Source organism: Camellia sinensis, chromosome 2 (genome assembly GCF_055761805.1).
Source record: "Camellia sinensis isolate YWXY chromosome 2, ASM5576180v1, whole genome shotgun sequence".
Taxonomy (NCBI): Eukaryota; Viridiplantae; Streptophyta; class Magnoliopsida; order Ericales; family Theaceae; genus Camellia; species Camellia sinensis.
The window spans coordinates 74,539,267-74,562,404 of record NC_138962.1 but is presented as its reverse complement, the minus strand read 5'-3'; the positions used below and the strand labels follow the sequence as shown (position 1 = coordinate 74,562,404).

Below are 23,138 nucleotides of genomic sequence, written 5' to 3'. Positions count from 1 at the left end.
GATTTTTCAAACATCAACACACTCCACGTGGAGTTCTCACGCTTATACTCACTAACATCCACACACCCCAAAATCACATTACACACTCTCTCTCTCTCTCTCTCTCTCTCTCTCTCTCTCTCTCTCTCACACACACACACACACACACACACACACACACACACACACACACACTAAACATTTCAAACAACTAGATTATTTGACCATCTCAAAATTACATTACTCTCTCTCTCACACATACACACACAATAAAGATTTCAAACAACTACATTATTTGACCATCTCAGAACATAACATATACAACAGTGGCGCTAAAACTATACATTGTTAATGGTACAACGCCACAGAAATGTGATGTTTTTTTATTTTGCCTCCAACATATCAATTGGCAAGTAACATTGCATTTAACAGAACCCAAAATAACTTTCGTAAAAATGGTCCCCAATAATTGAAAGCAACATAAACCCAATTTCGTACAAGGCTGCCACTGCAAATATGATGACAAACTGTGTGAGTTTCCATCGTAAACATCAGTAGCAAATTGCAAACAACAATAAAGAACACATCATCATAAAACATATTTGAAAAAAAAAAAAAACTGATAAAAATCGCACAGCCCCTCTCGCTCTAAACCCCAAGAAGAACACTACCAAAAACGTACACCCAGCACAGGATTGGGGATGCTGCTGTGCGGGAAAATGGGCCCATTTTGATAATCTGAACCATTCACATTTTAGAATCCATCAAGTATAACATGCCTGCAAAAAATCAAGTTAATCGGATATCGTTTACCCATTCATCCACTCACATTTCTATCTACAAAAATAAATAATAATTGTAATTTAAAGTATTAAAATGAATATAAATGTGAGTGGATGAATAGGTAAACGATAGCTGATTAACTTAATTTTTTGCAGGCATGTTCTACTTGATGTATTCTAAAATATGAACAGTTCGGATTATCAAAATAGGCCCCGAAATGGGCCCATTTCGCCGCACAGCAGATGCTGCTGCGCACCCTGCAAAGCAGCATCCCCAAATTCCACCCAACACACCCTCTTTAGAGAATCACAAATTATTGAACATCAATAACGACACACCACTTTAGTAACATCAACAATCCCCCCAATCACTCCACCAAATCCCTAAAAAATATAGAAATGTTACCCCACACCTTACCTACAATCCAAACAAACATCAAAATCAAATCTTAACCAAAGGGCATACAAGTAAACTCTAATATCACTAAACCAAATCAATAACACCTACCAAAAACAAAAAAGACTATTTGGTTTATAAGAAAACATGTAGGACTAAATGGACTAACATTCCCCAAAATGGGATTTATGAGTAATTTTTCCGATTATGTAAATGTATTGTCTATAGTTAGCTGTTATGTACATTTATATTTTTTTAAATATATAAATAAATATTTATTTTATTTTTTATACATATTTTTATATTATTTAATATATAAATAATAAATGTTAAACGAGCCAGCTAATTAGTCAAGCTAACAAGCCAAATTTTAGTATGTTTTGACTTATTTATTAAAATTTTAACGACCTCGAATGCCCAAAAAAAAAAGAGAGTTCGAATGAGCCCTTATTGAGCCAAGTTCGAACATATTCACAAACGGTTCTGTTCATTTGTAACCTTATTAAGAAGTGAATGAAAAATTGATTCTAAAGATCACCCTATTAAACATTAGTTGCAAAAAGAGATTGGATTTTCTTAAATTAGATATTTAACTTGAGAGAGTATTCGAGTTTGGTAAACTCATTTTAAGGCCAACCTCAGTGAATCGAACCGTTTATTTTTTATGACTCATTGAGTAAATATTCATGCAAAAAATTAAGATTATTAGATATCGATAGTTATATGTTTGAATCACATTTGTTTTAAAAAATGAACGACAATTATAATTTAAAAATTTGTCATTTATTTTTTATAATACAAATGTAATTCAAACATATAGCTACCGACATCTGATCATATTACTTTTTTGCATAAATATTCTACGTCATCAGTCTTAAAAAGTGAATGGTTCATATGATTGAGATCGGCCCCAAAATCGACCTACCAAACCCAAACACTCTCTCAAGTTGAGATGGCTAACAAAAAAAATCCAAACCCTTTGAAAAAACAAAAATGGTAAATAAATTCTTGTGAAATTATTTGTCAAAGTAAGGTGGTTTTTATATAGTCCATCCTTGGACTTGGTTTTGGGCCCAAAGCGGTACTGAATGGGAGGAACTAGCCGAAGTGGGTTAGACCAGATGCATGTTGCTGCCTCGTTGCACCAAATCCAGTTGGTCTGTTTGATGTATATATAAGTTTTGGATAAGTATATTTAAATTATTTTCGAAAAAAAGCTTCATTGGTTAGTGTTAATTCGTGCCTATTATGAAGCAATCTTCCTTCAAAGGGATGTGATTCGCCATGGAAGGTTGTAGCGGAACAATCATGAACACCTCTATATATCGTTCTTCATTTTTGCATTCATTTTCCAATTGTACCTCTATATAAACATTACTAGGCACACAGATTAGAGACCTACCATCCTACACATCTACCATTTTCTCCCCCCAATTACTTAGTAAGATGTCTTTGACCAAGGCCGGCATAGGCGGGCGAAGTGGCCCTTTAGGGCCCCCAAATTTTACCCTTTACTCTCAATTTTAGTTTTTGTGTGTGATCACATATGGAGAGCCCATCTTAAAAGTTAGCTTAGTGGCTCTAAAATTTGAGGCTAGCCCTATCTTTGACCATCAATGACCTATCACTATGAGACCCCCTTCATATAATTCTATACCTAATCACAGCAGTAATTTGAGCATAGAACATCAAAACACTTGTCGGAAGCAGAAAGTTTAGCATGAAAGGCTGATTTCTAGGGAATTTCTTCACCAATTCTCAAATCCCACAAATATCAGCTTAAATAATATCTGGTGCACACTATACATGCCAGCAGACAAAAATTACCACCCAAAGTCTAATCATACGAAAATTAGAAGAAAGAACAAACAAAGAAAACGCTATGTGTTTACAATTTTACATTTAAATTTTTGGACGGTTTGATGAAGTAGGAAAACCATTAAACAGCTTTAGGCAGTTTGATGAATGAGAAAAACCGTTTATAAGTTATTGGATGTGAAAGGTATTAATGGAAAACAGAAAGTGTGACAATGTTTACAGCAAATAGGGCGTACGATTTTCGTAACTGTATATATATGTATGAATATTCCAGAAACTACGTCAATATGAAAAGAAAAGGAGAATAGTACTCTAAATAAACATAGTTACCAGTTTAATTATCAACACTTCCAGCTTCTCCTGCACTGTCGAAGTACACGGGCCCTCCAATGCCCCCACTGACACCTTCCATGAGTGCAAACCTCATGTCTTCAGATGGTCTCCAATGCCTCTTTCTCTGGTTTACGAACCAGTTGTTAATCTGCTTTTGGTCTAGTCCAGTAACTTCTGACAATTTCATTTTTTCCTCTTCCTGTAACCATTATTTATTGTTTGTATTTAGAGAATTATGGAGGAAAATCTCAGGAATGAAAAGAAAGAGCAATGAAGCTTCATCCCACTTTAAAATCAAGTACTCTCATTAAACCATTTATAAGAACTTCAACAGTACATTTTTTATTTTGTTGAATGAATGAAATGAGTGAAATTGGCTTTTGTCAACGAGTATGTGCTCTAACAAAAACCATCTTGAGGATTGCACCACATCACGCTAGCTGTGGTGTGGAGGAGCTAAATTTTTTGTTAAATTTACCGTAATTATTGGGATCTAAACACATTCCTCAATCACATTACGTATCACATATGTCTAGAAAAACAATAATAAGAAAGTAAGATGATATTTGAAGTTACTGTAGGGTATGGCCATCTGTAGTGTGTGTTCCACCAGTCAAGCAGCGCTATCCTTGCGGCCTTTGATAGCTTCCCTTTCGTTCTTTTTTTGAAGAAATCCTTTCTCAAACTGCTAAGATACCCACTGTACTTGCGCAATAGCATTACCTTCAGCTCCTGTTCCCTTGATTGGGGACCGGAAGATTCACGACTTTCAGCTGGTTCTCCACAGCTCAAATCCTCCTGCGAAGTACCAGATGCTTCATCTGAAAACATAAGGGTATAAAAAGGAAATGTCCAATTGCGATGCATTTAGAACAGACTAAGACAATAGAAACCAAGCATAGCATACATGACTTCTTCAAATTGTTTTAAAGTGACCATATGGACTAGGATGCAGCTTCTCAAGAGTGCAATAAATTAGCGTCCTAGCTAGAAATTATATTCTTGTTTCTTTCTTTCGTTTCTTTAAAAAGAAACAGAGAATAGAACAGAGGTGAGAACCTGATAATTACTCTCATTTCCATTATCTTTCAAGCCTTGTGCCAAGCAGAAATCATATATTGATGCATTTTCCTATTTTCCCATTTGCTGACTCCAAACATTGGACTAGGCTTTGTTAGAGTTGTAGTTTAAACAAGATTTTATTAGCATCAACCATTTTGCCACTAAATACAAGTTGTTTCTCTTCGCTACCGTGCAAAACCTAACATCAACACATCCTAAAGGAGTAAAATGTTCAGAAAAGGAAAAGACTTCAAACAATAAATAAATAAATAAATAATTCCACATGTATGATGAAACATCACTAAGAAATTACACAGAGAATACAAGGGTATTAATTGTCATGCAAATGCCTTTTTGTTGAGGATATAACTGACTAGATGAGATGGTGGTTAACAATTTAACTTGGTATCGAAAAAGGTAAAAGTCTAGTCACATAATTATTAGTTATGGTACTTGCACATATTTGGCCTACTCAAGGTAGGAAGTATCGAATATATGTCATTGAATATCTAAGGAGTATTAGTGTTTTAATACAAAAATGCTACAGATACGACACTCTTCTAGAAGTATCCGTGCTTCATAGGATGGAGGTATATCAACTAGTTCCGTGTCTTAGGATCATACCTTGAGGTTTGTAGGATGAGAGTCGAGAGGGAGGCATTACACCTTAGGAGTTGCATCATAGAGAGGCTTCGGTGCCAGTGTGAAACACTTTTCAAAGTATCAATTGCCTTTGTCAAAGCCTCTCTTTCTAACTCTAGTCAAGGTAGGCTACCCCAAGGGGTGGGCCAAACAACCTTAACAATCTCTTAACTCTAACCTCCATGCCACAACTTACAAGTCCTGCTGCGACCCTGAGTAAAGTGGGTTTTCTAGTAGCAATTCCCTGGCCCTACTCCTAGCCTAGGCAACATTAATGTTTATAGAAGAGCCTTGAATCACATAGGAGATAACTTGCTACCGAATGGGGAACAAGACATAAGGGGATTATGATTTGGTGGAGGATCGCTTGGTTGAGCCAATGGGGTGTTGACCTAAAGAAGATGCCTCAACCCATATGCTTTGGCTTATTCTGTGGTGCCATAGCATGTTGTTAGGTTTTTGTAATTAGCAATTCCGTTTGACAAAACTCCTTTTAGTTGTAAATTTATTTGCTCTTTTGTTTCAGTGAGGATGTGAGTGTTTAGATACGAATCCAACCCGAATTGTGTCTATGAAGAAAAGTTTGTGATCTTGAGAGCCTTTCATGTTTGCCACTTCGCTGAGCAAAAATGTAGTCGAAGTTGTTTGACCGCTCAAGCAGTCATTTGTGCACTCGAGCGATGAATAAGAGAGCATCCTGTACTTTTGCAGAGCATTTGAACTTCTGGGAAGAAAGTTTTACCGCTCAAGCAGTGAAAGTTTTGCTCGAGCGGTTAGCTTATATGTTTTGCACCGCCTTTAGTCAGACCGCTCGAACAGTGAAATGTGCACTCGAGCGGTCTATGTGATCCTGTTTTCTACAAAGTGCGCCATTCGGTGTTTTTAGGGTTTGAGCTATCCAGATTTTCAGAGAGGAAGAAAAAACAAAGTGTTTTATATTGAAAGGTGATTTATGAGTGTTTCCTTTATGATTTAAGATGTGATCAATGGATCCATGAACTTTATATCAACATCATCAAGGGATTTATTTATTTTCTTTTACTCACAAAAGAGAGACTTATTCTTCGGTGGATTTCAGAGAACTTGAGCTAGGTGCTCCTACTGTACACCAAGGTTAGGCGGGGTTTACCTCAGCGAACAGACGAAGCTTAAGTAAGCCAAGTGTGGCGAGCCAAGCTAGTTCATAAGCTCGACCCTAAAGGTTAATCGAGATTGAGGCTAGGACAGATCGGGCCACGTATATCTCGGTAGGAGTTGCCATATGGCCCAATCAAAGTGCATGAAGGAAATCCCACCATCCGTACGCGTCAATATCGTTAAGTTGTTTTGTCGATGTTGTTTGGCTGTATTGTCGCATACACACGTGTTAGACGACAAGAGGGTTGTTAGAATTTACCATCACCTACCACCAATTTACCATCACCTATCACCACCTACTCCTCACCTACTCCTCACCTACTACACTCACCCTCTCCTATATAATGAGCCACTCACCATTTGTAATTAACAACAACAAAATACATCAATCAATAATACAATTCTCTATTTCTCTTTATACATTAAATTTTCTACATGGTATCAGAGCAGGTTTAGAACCTAGTATTTTCACTTCCCCGGCGGGCGGCAACCTCACCTTAGCCGCCCGCCGGACCTCAACCTAATCCGCTAGATTTTTCAACACATACCACAAACACATACCATACACTCTTCTTTCTTTGGTTTCTCATCTTCATCGTCTCTCTCTGCACAAGTACACTTGTTTGTTCTCTGCATAAATAAATGACTGAGTGGGTTGGCAGTAGAAATATGAGTACTGAACCACCACACAATTCAGAACCTGAAACTAGCTCCAACTCATTCTCATCCTCACCCGGGTTAACTCAGTTTCAAGTGCCGTTACCGTCACGTTCACATTCCGAGACGGAGAGCGTCGATGTGGCCGAAGAAGCCGGCTCGAGCGGCGGTGAGCTCGCGAGCGTTGGCTTGGACAAGGAAGCGCCGTCCCTCGGCGATGTTCTGGCGTACGCCGTAGCCGTCTTGGAGGCAGTGGCCGAGCTCGCGGAGAGCGTCGATGTGGCCGACTGTTTTCAGTATCTTGTCATGGGCGTCCCAACCAACAAGCAGGAGCTTGTGATGAGCATCAAACCTGGGCTGAAGCTTTTCCTGTATGATTTTGATCTCAAGCTTTTGTATGGAATATACAAGGCATCTTCTACTGGCGGCATGTGCTCTCTCTCTCTCTGGGGTGATCATTGACAGAGATCATTGATGCTGCTGGAGCTAAAGCTTAAAACACATGCTCACCATTCCACATTTTTTAAGTGAATAGTGCTGGTGGGTCCTACCACTAGCCAAAGCAATCCTGATTTCTCTCTCTTCCTCACCTTCCGATGCCTTTTAGCCTTCACCCACTCCTTTTAATTTTTACTACTTTGTTTATTTATTCCTTTATTATTATTTTTTTTATCTCTTCCTCCTTTTTATTTTTAAAACATGCCACGGTAGTGCAACCACTTTACAACCACTCCTTTTTATTTTTACTTCTTTGTTTATTTATTTATTTATTATTATTTTTTTTATCTCTTCCTCTTTTTTATTTTTAAACCCATTTGTTGTCTGTGAGTTGTTCTCCTCCCTCAAAAAGAGTGTTGTCTGTGATAGTGTTCAGAGCCTTATTGCTGAAATTCTATCCCACCGTCTAAACCAATAATAAATTCCATACCACTTCTATCCCTTTTTCTTTTTTATTCTTTTCCCACTTTACCTTTATTTATTTTTTATCTTCTTTTTTTCTTTCTCTGCCGCTGCTCCCACGAGGGCACATGCTTTCACCTTTAATATCTTATTATTATTATTATTATTATTATTATTATGATTCTTACACACAAAAAAAAAAAACAAAAAAAAAAAAAAAAAAAACAACAAAAAACAAAAAAGAAAGAAGACGGATTGCACACCAACCTCATTTTATTCCTATCGGGGCTCACCCCGATCACCATGTTTCCACATACCAAAAAAAAACAAAAAAAAAACAAAAAAAAAAAAACAAAATACAAACACACAACCACATTCACAGGTGGGATTTTTCTTCTCTACTCTGCCGCCGATCTTTTCTTCTTGCCTCCGTCCTGAGCGGGCCTTGACGGTGTTGCCTCCGTGCTTCCTAGACCACCAAGCAAGTTGCCTCCTGCCTGCTCCTCCACTGCCGCATATGGCGGCCCTCCAAATCGGAACATCACGGTGGCCTTCCGCTTCAGCTCCTTGTTTTCTGCCTTTAGCACACTTATCTCTGCTCGCGCATCCTTATACATGCGTTGGAGCAGAGCCAGTTGGGCGTTTACATGCTGCACCTCATTTGTCCTACTCTGCAGCCGGTTCGACAAATTTGTGACCGCCGTCATGCTTTCCACACATGCCTTCAAAGTATACTGATTGGCCTCCACATCTGACTGCACTGCCATTCTTTGCTCCACCGACCGCATCGGAAAGTTCAACGGAGCAAACTCCGGGGCGCTTGGTTGAGTTTCCAGTGCCACCACACCAGTTCTCTCTCTCGTTGACTCGTTGAGGTCGGGAAAGAGGGTGAGCAGCCCGCGGGAAGACGATGAAGCCATTTTCTAGGCACCAGAGTGTTACACAGTATCTCTCTCAGAAATCTCTCTCAGAATATCTCTCGTAGGTTTTTTGCCTCAGCCTTAGCCTCTGTCTTATAGCCGAGGCAGCCACGCGCATCGCGCGCCTCTTACCACCAGCCGACAAACGGGCATGCAAGCCAAGGCGCCCACGTGCCTCGCCATCATGTCCGGCACACCTTTTGATGAATTGGGCACGCCTTTTGATGGCACTCCTTTTGACAAAATTGGGCACACCTTTTGAGGGTGCCACTTTTCCAAGGGTCCGACAAGACTCTATAAACTGTCCCGACATTTGATACCGGTTAGCTTTTACAAGGGTCCGACAAGACTCTGTAAACTGTCCCGACATTGATTCCGGTTAGTTTCTACATGGGTCCGACAAGACTTTGTAAACTGTCCCGACATTGATTCCGGTTAGTTTCTACATGGGTCCGACAAAACTCTGTAAACTGTCCCGACATTGATTCCGGTTAGTTTCTACAAGGGTCCAGCAAGACTCCATAAACTGTCTTCTACAACGGTCTGACACGACCACACAGTGTCTGCTACAACGGTCCGATATGACCCCGTAAACTGTCTGCTACAATGGTCTGACACGACCATACAGTGTCTCCTATCCTTTTTTATTTTTATGTATTTTCTTGTTTTGTTCCTCTCTTCAAACTCAAGTTGGTTAGTTTCTATCCTCCTTGAGTTTGCGGGGGGGCTGTTAGAATTTACCATCACCTACCACCAATTTACCATCACCTACCACCACCTACTCCTCACCTACTACACTCACCCTCTCCTATATAATGAGCCACTCACCATTTGTAATTAACAACAACAAAATACATCAATCAATAATACAATTCTCTATTTCTCTTTATACATTAAATTTTCTACAAGGGTAGTACATCATGTGTCCAGGAAAGGACAAGCAGATTAGTGCGCGCAAAAACTATAAAAATCGTGCGGCACCTCCATGCGACAGGTCTGATTTTCATACTATCTGAGAGCTACCTATTCATTATCTTCTTTCTCTCGGAGGGTGCTAACTTAACCGTAGAAGGGGTTTTCCGGCATCATACCCACTGGGTAGCTCACCGTCGCAGTGTTTTCAGGTCGTAAGACATCATTTGGAGCTAGGTGAGCTTAGACACGAGGAGTACGGAAGGCAAAGAATATTTGCTCCCTATACAAGAGTTATCAATAAAAATTTTGGGAGAGTTTCTCTTCTTTGGATGTTATATCTAAGAGAAAACTATAATTTAATGTCATGTAGATTCATTTTATCTAAGAAAGTAAGAAAGAGCCTTCACTTGCGTATGCAAACCAGCATTCTCATGGAAATTCCTCCTTTAGTGATTAACAAACAAAATTGGCAATGCATTTGCAACTTCACCTTGTTTCGGCTTTTAGCTTGGCAAATTTTCAATTACCATTCAATTTTGTTATTTTTTTTATTTTACTTGGCCCAACATACTTGAATAGGCTCTCCAATATGAAATTATTTTTGAAACTTTCTAATGTAAAAATGAAAAGGATAAAAAATTAAGTTGAACAATCCAAAAAGGATACAATTCTCTCTCATTCACTATGTAGATTGGATAGGAATGTTGGACTTATTGGTCCAACTACAAGGCTTAATTTAATAATATGATCCGTTCATCTTTTAAATCTGTCTCTAAAACATTCATGAAAAAAAATAAAAATTGATTTGATAATTGTAATTACAAAATTTTAATTTCATCTTAATTATTTTGTAATATATTTTCAAAATCATGCTTGTTAATTTATTTGATGATAAATCATATAATTATGATGATCTAATCAATTGAATTTTTTTCATAAATAATATATACGCACGTAACTTTAGGAAATGAGCGGACATTTTTGTAGGGTACAAATAGACCAACAAGAAGGTCTCAAGAGACGGGACACCATCTAGAAAGAAACTTAGGTTGAGAATTCAAAACTTATTTATACAATGTTGATTATAATATTACCAAGAGTTCACAATTGGGGTTATAAGTCATGGATCTCCATAAATAATTTTTTTTTATTTTTTTTTTGTGTATCTAGTGTACTCACAAGCATTTAAATGTCATAACACAGACATTTTGAGTCATAATCGTACAGCTGTTAGTGCGTACAAAAAATAAGAAATTTGGATACAAAATATTTTGTGTCAATTGGAATTTAAATTTGTTCACACAATAATATGATATTACAAAATCAATGAGATATTGTATAATATTCACATTATTATATCATTTATAGTGAAATGATTTATCCATCAAATTTGTTGTGGCCCAAATCACCTAAATTTGTGTCAACCAGACGATTGGCTTTACTCTCATCTACTACAGTCATCACCTAGTCATCCGAACGATCGACCCGATGACCAATCAAATTACAGACATCAACAAATTCAAACAATTCAGACAAAATCAAATTTAGTAGCATCGCTCATCATTTATACTATGAAAATATCGAACTCGAAAATTAGAAGAGATAGAAGTATGTCCAAATAGTCCACATATATATAATCCAAAGAACACGCGCATTTCTGTCGGACCTACCTATAGGTCATGCTTGTTTGGCTCTATTAGTGAGGAGATTAGACTAATTCGAGGGAGGGCCACATAGAGAGTTGTTTGGTTGTGGAAGGTTGTGATGTGATTAACACTCCAAGGCCATGTTTGTTTGGCTCTTTAAGAAGGGAGATTGAACTAATAGTCGATAAGACTCACCTAAGTATTTGGCTGGAGACATGAGTCGGGGATTAACTATCCCCTTAGACTAGTAATTTCACCATGTGGTAGAACTAATAAAATCATGAGAGAGTCGAGATTAGAAATTGAGTGAGGAAATTAGTGAAATTTTAAATGATTTTTAAGCAAAAATTATATTTTTTAGAATAAAAAAATAACTATATTATTAAAAAAATACTAAAACTTAAAAAATATTGGTAGCGTTTGATAAAGTTTTAGAATTATGGTTTGAGAATAGAGTTGTATTTTGAGTTTGTGAGTTTTGAAATTATGATTTGAGTGTGAAAAATTTGTTTGGTTACGAATTTTGAATTAAGTTTGAAATGAATGATGTAACATATGATATTTGATTAAAAAACTTACAACTCATAACCAAATACACAATCCAAAATTCTATTCAAAACTCATAAAAAAAATTTAAAAAAATTCCGAAAATATTTTTTATTTAAAATATAAAAATAACATGTGCAAAATAAAAAAATAAAAAAAATAAAAATAAAAAAAAAACGAACATTGTTCTGGTCAACCAGCCGGACGTCCAAGTGATGACCGGGTAGATGTGTTTTGAAAAGTGAATGTGGAATTAATTTTTGAAAGCGCTAACCAAACACTACACTCAAACCAAGGGGTGTAATCAACTTTGAAAAGTTTTACCAAACACAACTATTAATTTTATATATTAATACTATCTATAGTATTACTAATCTGATGGTATACAAACAAAAAAAATTTATTCTATATCTACAACAATATCACCACACTAAGTAGTCGTTTGGCACGTGGGTTTAGCATGGGTTGGGCCTATTTTAGCCACAAAAAGACAAAATAGGTTTTTTAGTTTCAGGCTAAAAGTTGTTACATTCAAATTATAATCATTACATTTTTTCTCTCACAAAAGTGATAAAAGCCAAAAAAACTCCATCCCAAATGAGGCTATTTTAGCTCAACCCACATCTCAAACGACACCAAAATAGACTTTTTAGCCTCAGGCTAACAGTTGTCTCATCCAAACCATAATTATTATATTTTTTTCCTCACAAAAAGTTTATCCCAAACGAGACTATTTTAGTCTCAGGCTAAAATAATCAAAAAGTTAAAAAGCCAAAAAGTCAACCCGCATCCCAAACGAAGCCTTTTAGTCCCAAGCTAAAGTAGCCAAAAAGCTAAAAAACCAAAAAACTCACTCAATTTCATCGTACTCTTAATTTCCTTCATCCTATGGAGCAAAACAAACGTGGCCCAAAGGGACTAACAATTTCCCTTTTTGGTTGGACTACCGTGGAAGAAAAACGTATGAGATTAGAAATTTAGTGATAAGATTAATGGATTAAAATATTAAATAAAATGGATTAAAATATTTTTAATATTATTTTTTTCAAATAATTTATTTTTGAAAGAACTATTTAATTTTTTTTAATAAATACTATAAAAATATGATTTTTTTTATATTTAGTGAATTTTTAAATAATTTTTATGCAAAATTTATAATTTTTTTAAGTGTCTCTAGATTTAAGTGGACATGAAAACTACAAAATAAATAAATAAAAATTATTATTATTATAATATTAAAAAAATAATAAAAATTAAAAAATATTTAACTTGTTTTGTTTGAATTTTCTGAATTCACTTTTCACAAAATTGAATTTTTTTGTTTTCTGTGTTTTTTTTTTTATTTTACTAAGTTTTTTTTAATATTTTAACCAAATTTTTAATTTTTAGATACATCTAACATAATACACTTAAAAAGTATAATATTTGTGGAAAAAAACTTTTAAAAATTTACTAAATACCAAAAATATAAATAAAAAAATATGATATTTCAATATATTTTTTGTATTATTGTGTATTTATTGATTTTTTTAAAATATTTTTTTATAAATATTTTACTTTGTAGATACATCTAAGTATCATGTATCTCAAAAAGTTTTAAAAAAAAATTACTTAAAATTTTAAAAATATTCACTAAAAACAAAAAAAAAAAATTAAAAATTCAATTTTCAAAAAATAGATTCTAGAAAATTAAAACCAAACACAGTAATTAATTTTATATATTAATACTATCTATAGTATTACTAATCAGGTGATATACAAACAAATACTATTTATCTTACATCTCCAACATAATATCATTATACTAATAATCTCCTCAATTAATCTTACCGTACTTCTAATCCCCTCCATCCTATGGAGTCAAACAAACAAGGTCATAGAGTATTTGAATGGGTCATGAGTGAATATCCCCTTGGACTAGTAAGCCCCCTTATTGGTAGGATTAATCTCATGGTGGGGTTGATATTATAAATTGAATGAGGGGATTATTGAATTTTTAAATAATTTTTACGTAAAATTTATTTTTTAGAACAAAAAAAATAATTATAATATTAAAAAAATATTAAAAATTAAAATATATTAATTTTATATATTAATACTACCTATAGTATTACTAATCCGATAGTATATGAACAAACACTCTTTATTTAACATTTTTAACTTAATACCATCACACTAATAATTTTATTACTCAATCTCACTATACTTTTAATCCCTTTCACGCCATAGAGCCAAACAAAACATGGCCGAAGTTCATCAAACTAGGAAGTACGAGAGAGAAAAATTGAAAAATTACTCGACAGAGAAAACCAAAAAGTTTGGAAATGAGAAGACATTGAAAAAAACACATCAGTGCAAATACCATTGCAACAAAAAGGAAAATGCCTGGTAGCTCGAAGCTACCAGGCTCGAAATGGCTCGAGAGGAAGAGAGGGAGAGGGAGAGAAAGAGAGAGAGAGGAGAAAGAGAAGGGAGGGAGAGGAAGAAGGTCGACGTCGCAGCTCCCCGCTCCGCCGTCGTCGCAGCTCCCGTCGCCACCTCTGCTTCCTCCTCCGTCGCAGCCCCGCCGATGTCGCAGCACCACCGTCGTCTGCCCAGCCTCCCCTCATCCTCAAACTGGTTTTTATGGCCCCCTCCCCTCCCTCCTCCTCCTCCTCCTCCCTTCTCTTCTTCTCCCTTCTTCTTCTTCTTCTTCTTCTTCTTCTTCTTCTTCTTCTTCTTCTTCTTCTTCTTCTTCTTCGTTCTGCAAAACCAGGGAAGAAAGAAAAAAAAACAAAACAAAACAGAATCGACACCAAAACAACGTCGTTTTGGTGTCGAGCCGCGACATTCGAGCTACGTAGCATGATTGCAACAAAAATTATGTGGCGCTAATGAAAGGATTGGATTCTTTTAAATTGATAGTTAGGTATTTAATTTGAGAGAATGTTTAGATTTGCCAAGCTTGTTTTGAGGTTAATTTTGGTAAATATGAATCGTTCACTTTTCAAAACTTGTCAAATAAAATATTCATATAAAAAATTAAAATAATCGGATATTAATAATTTTCTGTTTAAATCACATTTGTTTTTGACAAATTGATGACAATTATAATTTTAAAAATAATCTTTTATTTTTTATAATACAAATATTATTTAAACATATAACTATCGGTATCCGATCTTAATTTTTTTTGCGTTAATATTTTATTCAACGAATCAAAATAAATAAATAGTTCGGATTACCGAAATTAGCCCCAAAATGAACCCACTAAACCTAAACACTCTCTCAAGTTGAGATGGCAAACTTATAAGAATACAAACTCTTAATGAAACTCGTGTTGGGTTAATTGTAAGGGCTTGGCTTCTATCCAGTCTTAAATTAGACTAGAGAAGTATTGTTAGGCCCACTCGGCCCATTTTTTAATTTTTTTCGATAATTTGAATCGTTCATATTTTAAAGTTTGTCGAATACATTATCCCTGCAAAAAATCAAGTTGATCACATGTTCGAATCAATTTTGTATCGACTTAATTGTTTACAAGAATGATGTACTCGAAGAATTTTAAAATATGAACAGTATAGATTACTGAAACGAGTCCAAACGTGCACCAACACAAGGTATATATTACAAAAAATATATACACTTCAAATAATAATAAGACTGTCTAGTCCCTAATTATAAAATGCACCAACACAAGGTATATATTACAAATCAATCACTTATTTGCCATCTATCTCTAAATAATTATAAAAAATGGTAAATTACATTGACCACCCTTGAAATTTAGAGAAAATATTATAAGTTCCACTACATTGACATAATTATATGGGGTTCTTTTAAAATTTTAATTCACATAACATATCTACCTCGCTATTTTTATCTATAATTTGTTAATTATACAGATGGAAAAATAATGTCAAATTTTTTACTTTAAATATATATATTTCTTTGTTTATTCTTGTATTTTCACATCATCTACATTGGTTTCAACTTCTTTTGTCTTATTAAAAGGGAGGTCAGAATAATTATGCCAAATTTACCCAAAAAATATTATACAAACACACTTTCTTTTATATAAATATCTTTTACAAACTGATGTATTTTTTAATATTTAAAAAATTGCTTTCATAATAAATGATTTTTTATCAAGTTTTACCAAATTTTAAAAAAAAATAAATAAATAAATAAAAAATGGTCAAAAATCAGAAAATGTATACCATTTCCTTATCTTAAATGAGATCTATGATAGGAACATCTATCCACCACAGCAATTTATAAAGTAAATTTATAAATAAATATATATATATATATATATATATATATATTTAGCATTATTTATTTGAATTGGGTTTTGAAAAGAAAATTGTGAATTTATATCATGACTTCATGTAGGAATTTTTTTATTATTATTTTTTTTCAAAGGTTAGGAAAAAAAATCTAAACATATTCAATTCACAATTTTTCTTTTCTATTTCTAAAATCCCACTCAATTTTTATCTATTTTCAAAATCCTAACCAAACTAATGATTCAAAAGCCTAAATGAATCCCATCGTGTACACAAACCAATCAAATCCCTGCGTGACATTCATCTGGTAGTGTCATTAGGGACACCGATTAACTTCTCCATTGCAGGTCATGGACTGTCGGAAGTGTGCGCATAGCTCACTGTATCATCCTATTATTCTAACGTGCACAAGGTCACACAGCACTATAAACCAGCTTCCTCGTAACAAAACCAGTAACAGAAGTGAGTAGGTTAATCATGAAAAGGATAAAATACGCAGCGAGAGCAAGTTGATTACCAGACGGACAATTCCCGGGTTTGAACGAGGTCGTTAACGTCTCGTTGCAGAGGCTACTCAGCTCTGACTCGATGTTGCTCAGGAACGTCGTCGCTTCATCAAACGGCTTCGATAGCTCCTCCTTGTATCTATGCAGCACCTCACAATACGATTCCTTCAGTAATTGGGAGAAATCAAAAATTAACAAACCACACATTTGAATTTGATGAATCTACATGCGGATTATAGATATAGGCAGATCGCAGAGCGGTCCAATTTCAAAAAATTTATAAACTCTACAATTGTTCTGGCGTGTTTTATAAACCCTATCACAAGATTACGTAAATTTTATGATGTTATAAAAATATACAGTTAAATATAAATTTGTATAAGTTTTGTGGATTTATATTTAATTTATGCATTTTAATGAGATTAATTATGTAATTTTGTAAAAATTTATGTAATTTTATAATAAAGTTTGTATGGATTGGTACTTCATGTCTCAAATTAATTATATAACAAAATTATAAATATAATATTTTTATTATATTTTATTAAATATTGATCGTATTTGCTATTTATTACTATATATATATATATATATATATATATTGTTTACAATTATTTATAGTATTGTATTTGTCTTTATTTATTATAATTTTCGTTTATTTTTTTATATGTCGTTATGTTTTTAAATGGATTGCACTCATTTTTCTTCACATTTGATAAAAGAATAAAGGTTGATACCCCCTTTGGAGGTCACCCCCTTGACCCCTTTAATTTTGATTGGTCAATTTTTCCTTTTTTTTCTTTTTTTTTCTTCTCACCCAATCCCCAACCTCCATGTGTGTGAGGGAGTTGTGGGGTGGGTGTTATAAGGGGTCTAAATCAATACCCTTTGATAAAAATATATGCATATATATATAGTTAGTTTTCAAAATTTTAACATAATTATATTAATCTTTCTTTTAATAAAATTAAAGCAATCAAAATTAATGAAGATGATAGTTAAACACTAAAAGAAACAAATTTAAGTATAAATTTTAATAAAAAAAAATATGACAATATTATTTATTTATCCATATGACTCGCAATTAACTGATTAAAATGACTTTGTTATGTGACTTATAACTTCAAGGGAGGAAAATGTAATTATATTAAAGGATAAATTACACTGACACCCCTTAAGGTTTTTGTTTAATACAGATTTTCCCTCACATTTGAAAATTACACTTACCCCTATCAGATTAAAATGACATATTTGTCGCTTAACCTTTATACATATAAAATAATAAAATAATACTGATATTTTGTTTATGTCATTTCAAGAGAAATAACAATCATCTTCTTTGGTTTAGATACACCTAATCTAAATAATATTTTGTAATTTTTTTTTCTAAATTCACCAATTACAATAACAAAATACAAAAATTCAATAATACTTTAATATATGTGGGTGAATAGACGAGAAAGAAAAATAATGGTGGAAATAAAAATGAAAAATTCTATTCATATATAAATATTTATATAAAAATATCATAAAAATATTGTAATAGTGATGTTGTAAATATAAATCATGTTTATAAATGTGTTGTCTTAAAGTGAAAAGTAATCATTAAGTTATGGGGGTGTTTGGTGGAACTTTTTTAAGTTAACTTATGGCTTCTGGCTTTTAAAAAGTTATTTTAGATTGTTTGGTTAAATTTATTTCAAGCAGTTTCTGATTCTAACAACTTATTTTAAATCAAAAAAACTAATTCTGAGAAATTGTTCACCCCTTGCTTCTGATTATCAGCTTCTGCTGTGGACATGTTAATTCACGGTTATACTCTTTGATTTTTTTATTTTTTATTTTTTTAAAAATAGAAAAAGACCCAAATGGACTATAAAATATTATTATTATTATTTAAAAAAATGTAGACAAATAGTGAATAATAAAAAATAAAAATTAATTGAAAAAGCTACTTCACAGCTTATTTAACAAACACTACTCACCAACTTAAATCTATAATCCAACAGCTACACCAAACAGATTAACAGCTTCTGATTAAAGTCATAATCTATAATCTGTTAAGTTATAATCTATAATCTGTTTTAACGGCTACACCAAACAGCACCTATATCATTGTGTTTCAAAATTTTATATAAAATTTATGTTTGTATAACATCACTCAATAAGAATATGTTCTGGTAGAATTTAACGATAAAAAGTAGTAGAATATAGTCATTATGATATATAGGAAGAAGAAATTATACGAAAAAAGGATAAAATGGTCATTTAAAAAATTTTAGGGTATGACATCAGTAATTCAAAAATAATTTGTAATGAGATTACAAACTTTAGAAAAGGAAATGTACAGAACACTCAGGAGGTGTCAGTGTAATTTACCCAATATTAAAAGTGTAGAAATAATTATATCTTCTACAAACTTGATAGAGGGTGAGTGTAATTTATTTTTATATTTTTATATATAATCTTTTAATTTATTTATATTTCTTATTTTATATTCATTCTTATTTGTTCATCCTCCAAAAATTGTTTTATATATATAAAATATTCAAAAAAATTAAAACTACTTATTGAAATGAATTATCCTCTTGCTTATGGATTGATTTGTTTAGTGTTGAATTACTTGTTTGAACTACGTATAGTATGTGTCCAAACATATAAAAGATTCAACTGTCTATTAGGCTACATTGGATTAAAATGAAATAAAAGATAAAAAAGTAAAAATTATAAAGAGTGAAGTGAAAGGGAAAAAAAATTTATTGCATAAATTTGATTAGAATGAAACTTTTGCAAGAAAAAAAAGAGAGAAAACATGAATTTTAATTATAAGTAATTTCTTTTAAAACAACTTTAAATTTTTTTGTATTATTGTTTGCAGAAAATTAAAATTTTAATTACTATGTTATCATGAGTTGTATAAAAAAATATATATATATATATATCAAAAAAGTGGGATGTTGAAAAAATAATTACAAACTCATAAAAATACAAGTAATTTATGCAATAGATAGTGGAAATGAGTATTATACTTTCATGAGTTTGTATTTATTTTTTTATACTTGACATTTTTTTTGATATTTTCCCCAAAAAAAATTATTTTCCTTATAACTTCCATCACTTTCATGCTAGGCAAACTCAAGAATTTTTTTTATTTTTTTTATTTTTTTTCATTTCAGTCACTTTTTACTACTTTCATCCTAACCAAAATTAGCCCAAGACTTTTTTTAAAAGAAAAATAAAAGATAATTTTCTAATTAGTTACTTGGTCATATCTATTGTGAATAAATCTAAAAACTCACCCTCAAAACATGTGATTTATGTCATGAATGTAAAAACTCATTTCAAAAAATTACATTTTTAATTTTTTAAATATGTAATTTTTGCTATTTTCACCTCTAAAATTGCATATTTATCTCTAACTTTAATTACATTTAAAGGGCATTTACACACAAATCCTAATTTATGAACTTATACACCATTAAGTCCTAATTAAGATTTTTTGGACCTTCAAGTCTCATTAAATTTGTAATAGTTGGAATTTCCCTTTAAATAATGATTGTTCATCATTTATGATTATCTATAAAGAAACATGATAATTTGATATTTATTTTGATTTTCAAAACTTTAAAACATCAACTTTCAAATTGAAAAAACTAACAAAAAAAAAATTATGTGCAAAAAATTGAAAAAATTGAATTTTTTTTGTGCAACACTAAAAATTTTGTATCTATAAAGGAGCATGATGATAGAACATTAATATGCAAAACTAGAAAAAAAAATATTAAAAAAATATTAAAAATGAAAAAACTGATAATATTCTCAGTTTTAAAACTGAAAAAAAAAATTGATAATATTCTCGATTTTATTAAATAGTTGAATCAAACCAATAAGTAGAAGGGCAAAAACATTTAATCTCGTGCTTTGTTATTTTTTTATCAGTTAGTGAAACAATTATCTAGAACATTACTATGCAAAGTTGATAATGTTCTTAGTTTTAAAAATTGAAAAAAATTTGATATAAGACCTGAATTACTATAATATTTGTAAATATGACTTTTAGATAATTAACTCAAAAATTTATTAACGGAGTTATATTGGAATGACTAAATTTAAACACTTTTTATATATTAAAGATTAAATTGAGATAACTTTATTAGTAAAGACTAAAATAACACAATTTATATTTTGAGACTAAAAATGTAATTAATAGAATCAAGGATGGATCTAGAGGGCAAGGGGGGCCATCGCCTCCTACGATTTCAAAAAATTATTTATATATTAATATTAACTATTAATTATCTTTAAATTATATGAATTTGCCCTTATAAGGTTGAAAAATAAATAAATAAATGATTAAACCACTTACACCTTTTTATATATAAAAGGTGGAATTTGAAGTATAAAATTTAATAATTTGGACAAAATATAATAATAAAATTTATTTTCACATAACTAGCAATTGATCTTTATTACTCAGTATGAGTATAGAAAAAATGTTTATGTATAGGAAAATATTTGAGGGCCACAAAATCAGTGGCTTAAATGGCTCAAAATTGCTAAAAAGACATCGTTTTGCGTTGTTTTGCACCTAAAACGACGTCGTTTTGACAGTTTTAAACCATTTGAGCTACTGTTTTTGCGGCCCTCTAGCATTGCCGTTATATATATAAGCTATATTTTACCCTTTATGTATGCAAAAATTAATGTTTTAAACTAAGCAATACTAGGTATCATGAAAAAATTTTCATGAAAATGATCATGAAAGATTTATGACCCTTGGATTACACTTAAAATAATGCACCACACATTAATCAAGGTAATTCAAGAATGATAATTCTTTCATGATCATTTTCATGAAAGTTTTTTCATGATCTCTAACTTTTCTCTTTTAAACTTCATTTTAAAAAAAAATTATTAAAATATAAATAATACTAGGGATCATGAAAAAAAAAATCATGAAATATATCATGAAAATTTTCCATCCTTTGATTAGTGTGTGATATTTTATTATGTGTGTAATCCAAATATAGAGAATCATTCAGGATCATCTTCATAATATTTTTTTCATGATCCCTAACTTTACTCAAAGCATGAAAAATATATGTCCTGCTTCAGTCCAAGTGAAATATATGAATGAGAGAGAGCGAGAGAGAGAGAGAGAGAGAGGAGGTTACCATGAATTCATCAAGTTCAGGATCGGCGCCGATTTCGCAGCGACTGCTTGTCGAATGTCGGTTCTGTTTGCTGATTTCTTCAAGAAGTGATGCCATTTCTAGTGGTGCTCCAACCTGTGATGATGATACAAATATAGCGAAAATTCAAAGTTCGATAGCTTGAGTTAAGCGTCTATGGAAGCAAACCTATACAAAGTCTATACATACACACAAAGTACACATGCGATCACCTTTCGGCATTGAATATAGGCAGAGACTAGGTTTGGACAAAGCGGATGATTCGCAATCTGATCCTTGATGAGATCAGACATCTCCAATCCGCCGACCTCCATCTCCGCCGTCTCGAACTGGACCGCACCGTCAAATGCTTGGACAGTCGTTGGAGAGTTTCCGACGCCGCCGGTGACATCATCTGAACACGAAATTGAAGAATGAATCCAATACAGATCGTCCATTGACTGTTACTCTTTATTTATGAAGGAATTATATATATATATATATATATAACTTCCAAATCAGAAACCTCCAGTTCTATCGCGCTTTCATTTCAATTTGAGTTGGCCAAAATCAGAACAATTTCGGAACAATCAACAAGGTGAGAACGAGAACTTTGGAGAACTAGTAGAAGTCTCCATTAATGCACGAACTCCTGGTTCTACAATCCTTATATGTATATACAGAGAGAGAAACTTGAATAAATTAAAGTTGAACAATCTAGAGAGAGAAGTTTAAGGCGTGTTTGATTGAGTGATTTGATAACGGATTTGGGATAGGAAAAGAAAAAAATATATAAAATTAAGTAGAATATAAAAATATGTTATTTACATTTCACCAAATTTTTGTTTTTTATAAATCTCTTTTTAAATTTTTCAACTAAACGCGAGAGAGAGTGAGGGAGAGAGAGAGAGTGTGAGGTTGAGAATCAGAGAGAGAGAAAGAGAGGTTGAGAATAACCGAGAGAGAATTGGACACCTGAATTGAATTCGAAAAGGACCAGACCTTACTTGATGTTGTAGTCTCTGGAGAAGGAACCTATGAGAACAGAGTAGAAAGAGACAGATGAGTAGGAGAGAAAGTAGAGAGAGGATTTGCCTTGTTTTTTAAAAAGTAATGTTAAAAATCATGAAAAAATGATTATAAAATATTTTATGAAGGTTCTTTATTTTTAAATTATACATACAATACTATATATTAATTAAATGATAAAAAAATTTCATAAGACATTTCATGATATATATTTTTTTCATTATCCCTAACATTCCCTTTTGAAAAAGGGGAATTATATTTTGTCAGTAGAAATTATTTATCAAAAAATTAAAAATTTAACTTGTCATGATCACTCTCATTTTCATGGCTCCCATCCAAAAGTAAATCAATGATTTTCATGATTGCTGAGATTTTTTATTTTATTTTTTTTATTTTATAGCTTCACACACACATATATATACACATATTT

The 23,138-nt window shown here is 32.5% G+C and overlaps 1 protein-coding gene across 2 annotated transcripts; it reads right to left on the bottom strand.

Moving 5' to 3' along the window:
- Positions 1–203: 203 nt before the first annotated feature.
- LOC114279176 (homeobox protein knotted-1-like 10) lies at positions 204–22,522 on the bottom strand. Of its 2 annotated transcripts, XM_082914830.1 has the most exons (7): positions 22,206–22,516; positions 21,913–22,094; positions 21,683–21,796; positions 16,520–16,673; positions 3,886–4,130; positions 3,307–3,508; positions 204–487 (listed from the first exon to the last, which is right to left on the bottom strand). In XM_082914830.1, the coding sequence occupies exons 2-6, from the start codon at positions 22,012–22,014 to the stop codon at positions 3,311–3,313; spliced, it is 813 nt and encodes a 270-aa protein (XP_082770956.1). In that variant the 5' UTR covers positions 22,015–22,094; positions 22,206–22,516; the 3' UTR covers positions 204–487; positions 3,307–3,310. The 2 variants fall into 2 exon arrangements, with proteins under 2 accessions (XP_082770956.1, XP_082770955.1); XM_082914829.1 differs by having other exon boundaries at positions 21,913–22,522.
- Positions 22,523–23,138: the final 616 nt, after the last annotated feature.

Bases quoted from the DNA above. Each gene is read 5' to 3' on its own strand.
- LOC114279176 (XM_082914829.1), bottom strand. From the start codon at position 22,137: ATGGACGATCTGTATTGGATTCATTCTTCAATTTCGTGTTCAGATGAT. The intron at 4,131-16,519 runs GTAATCAACTTG...TTATGTTTTCAG, and splicing joins ACCCGGGAATTGTCCGTCTG to ATGAAGCATCTGGTACTTCG. The intron at 3,509-3,885 runs GTAACTTCAAAT...TAATGGTTACAG, and splicing joins ACAGATGGCCATACCCTACA to GAAGAGGAAAAAATGAAATT.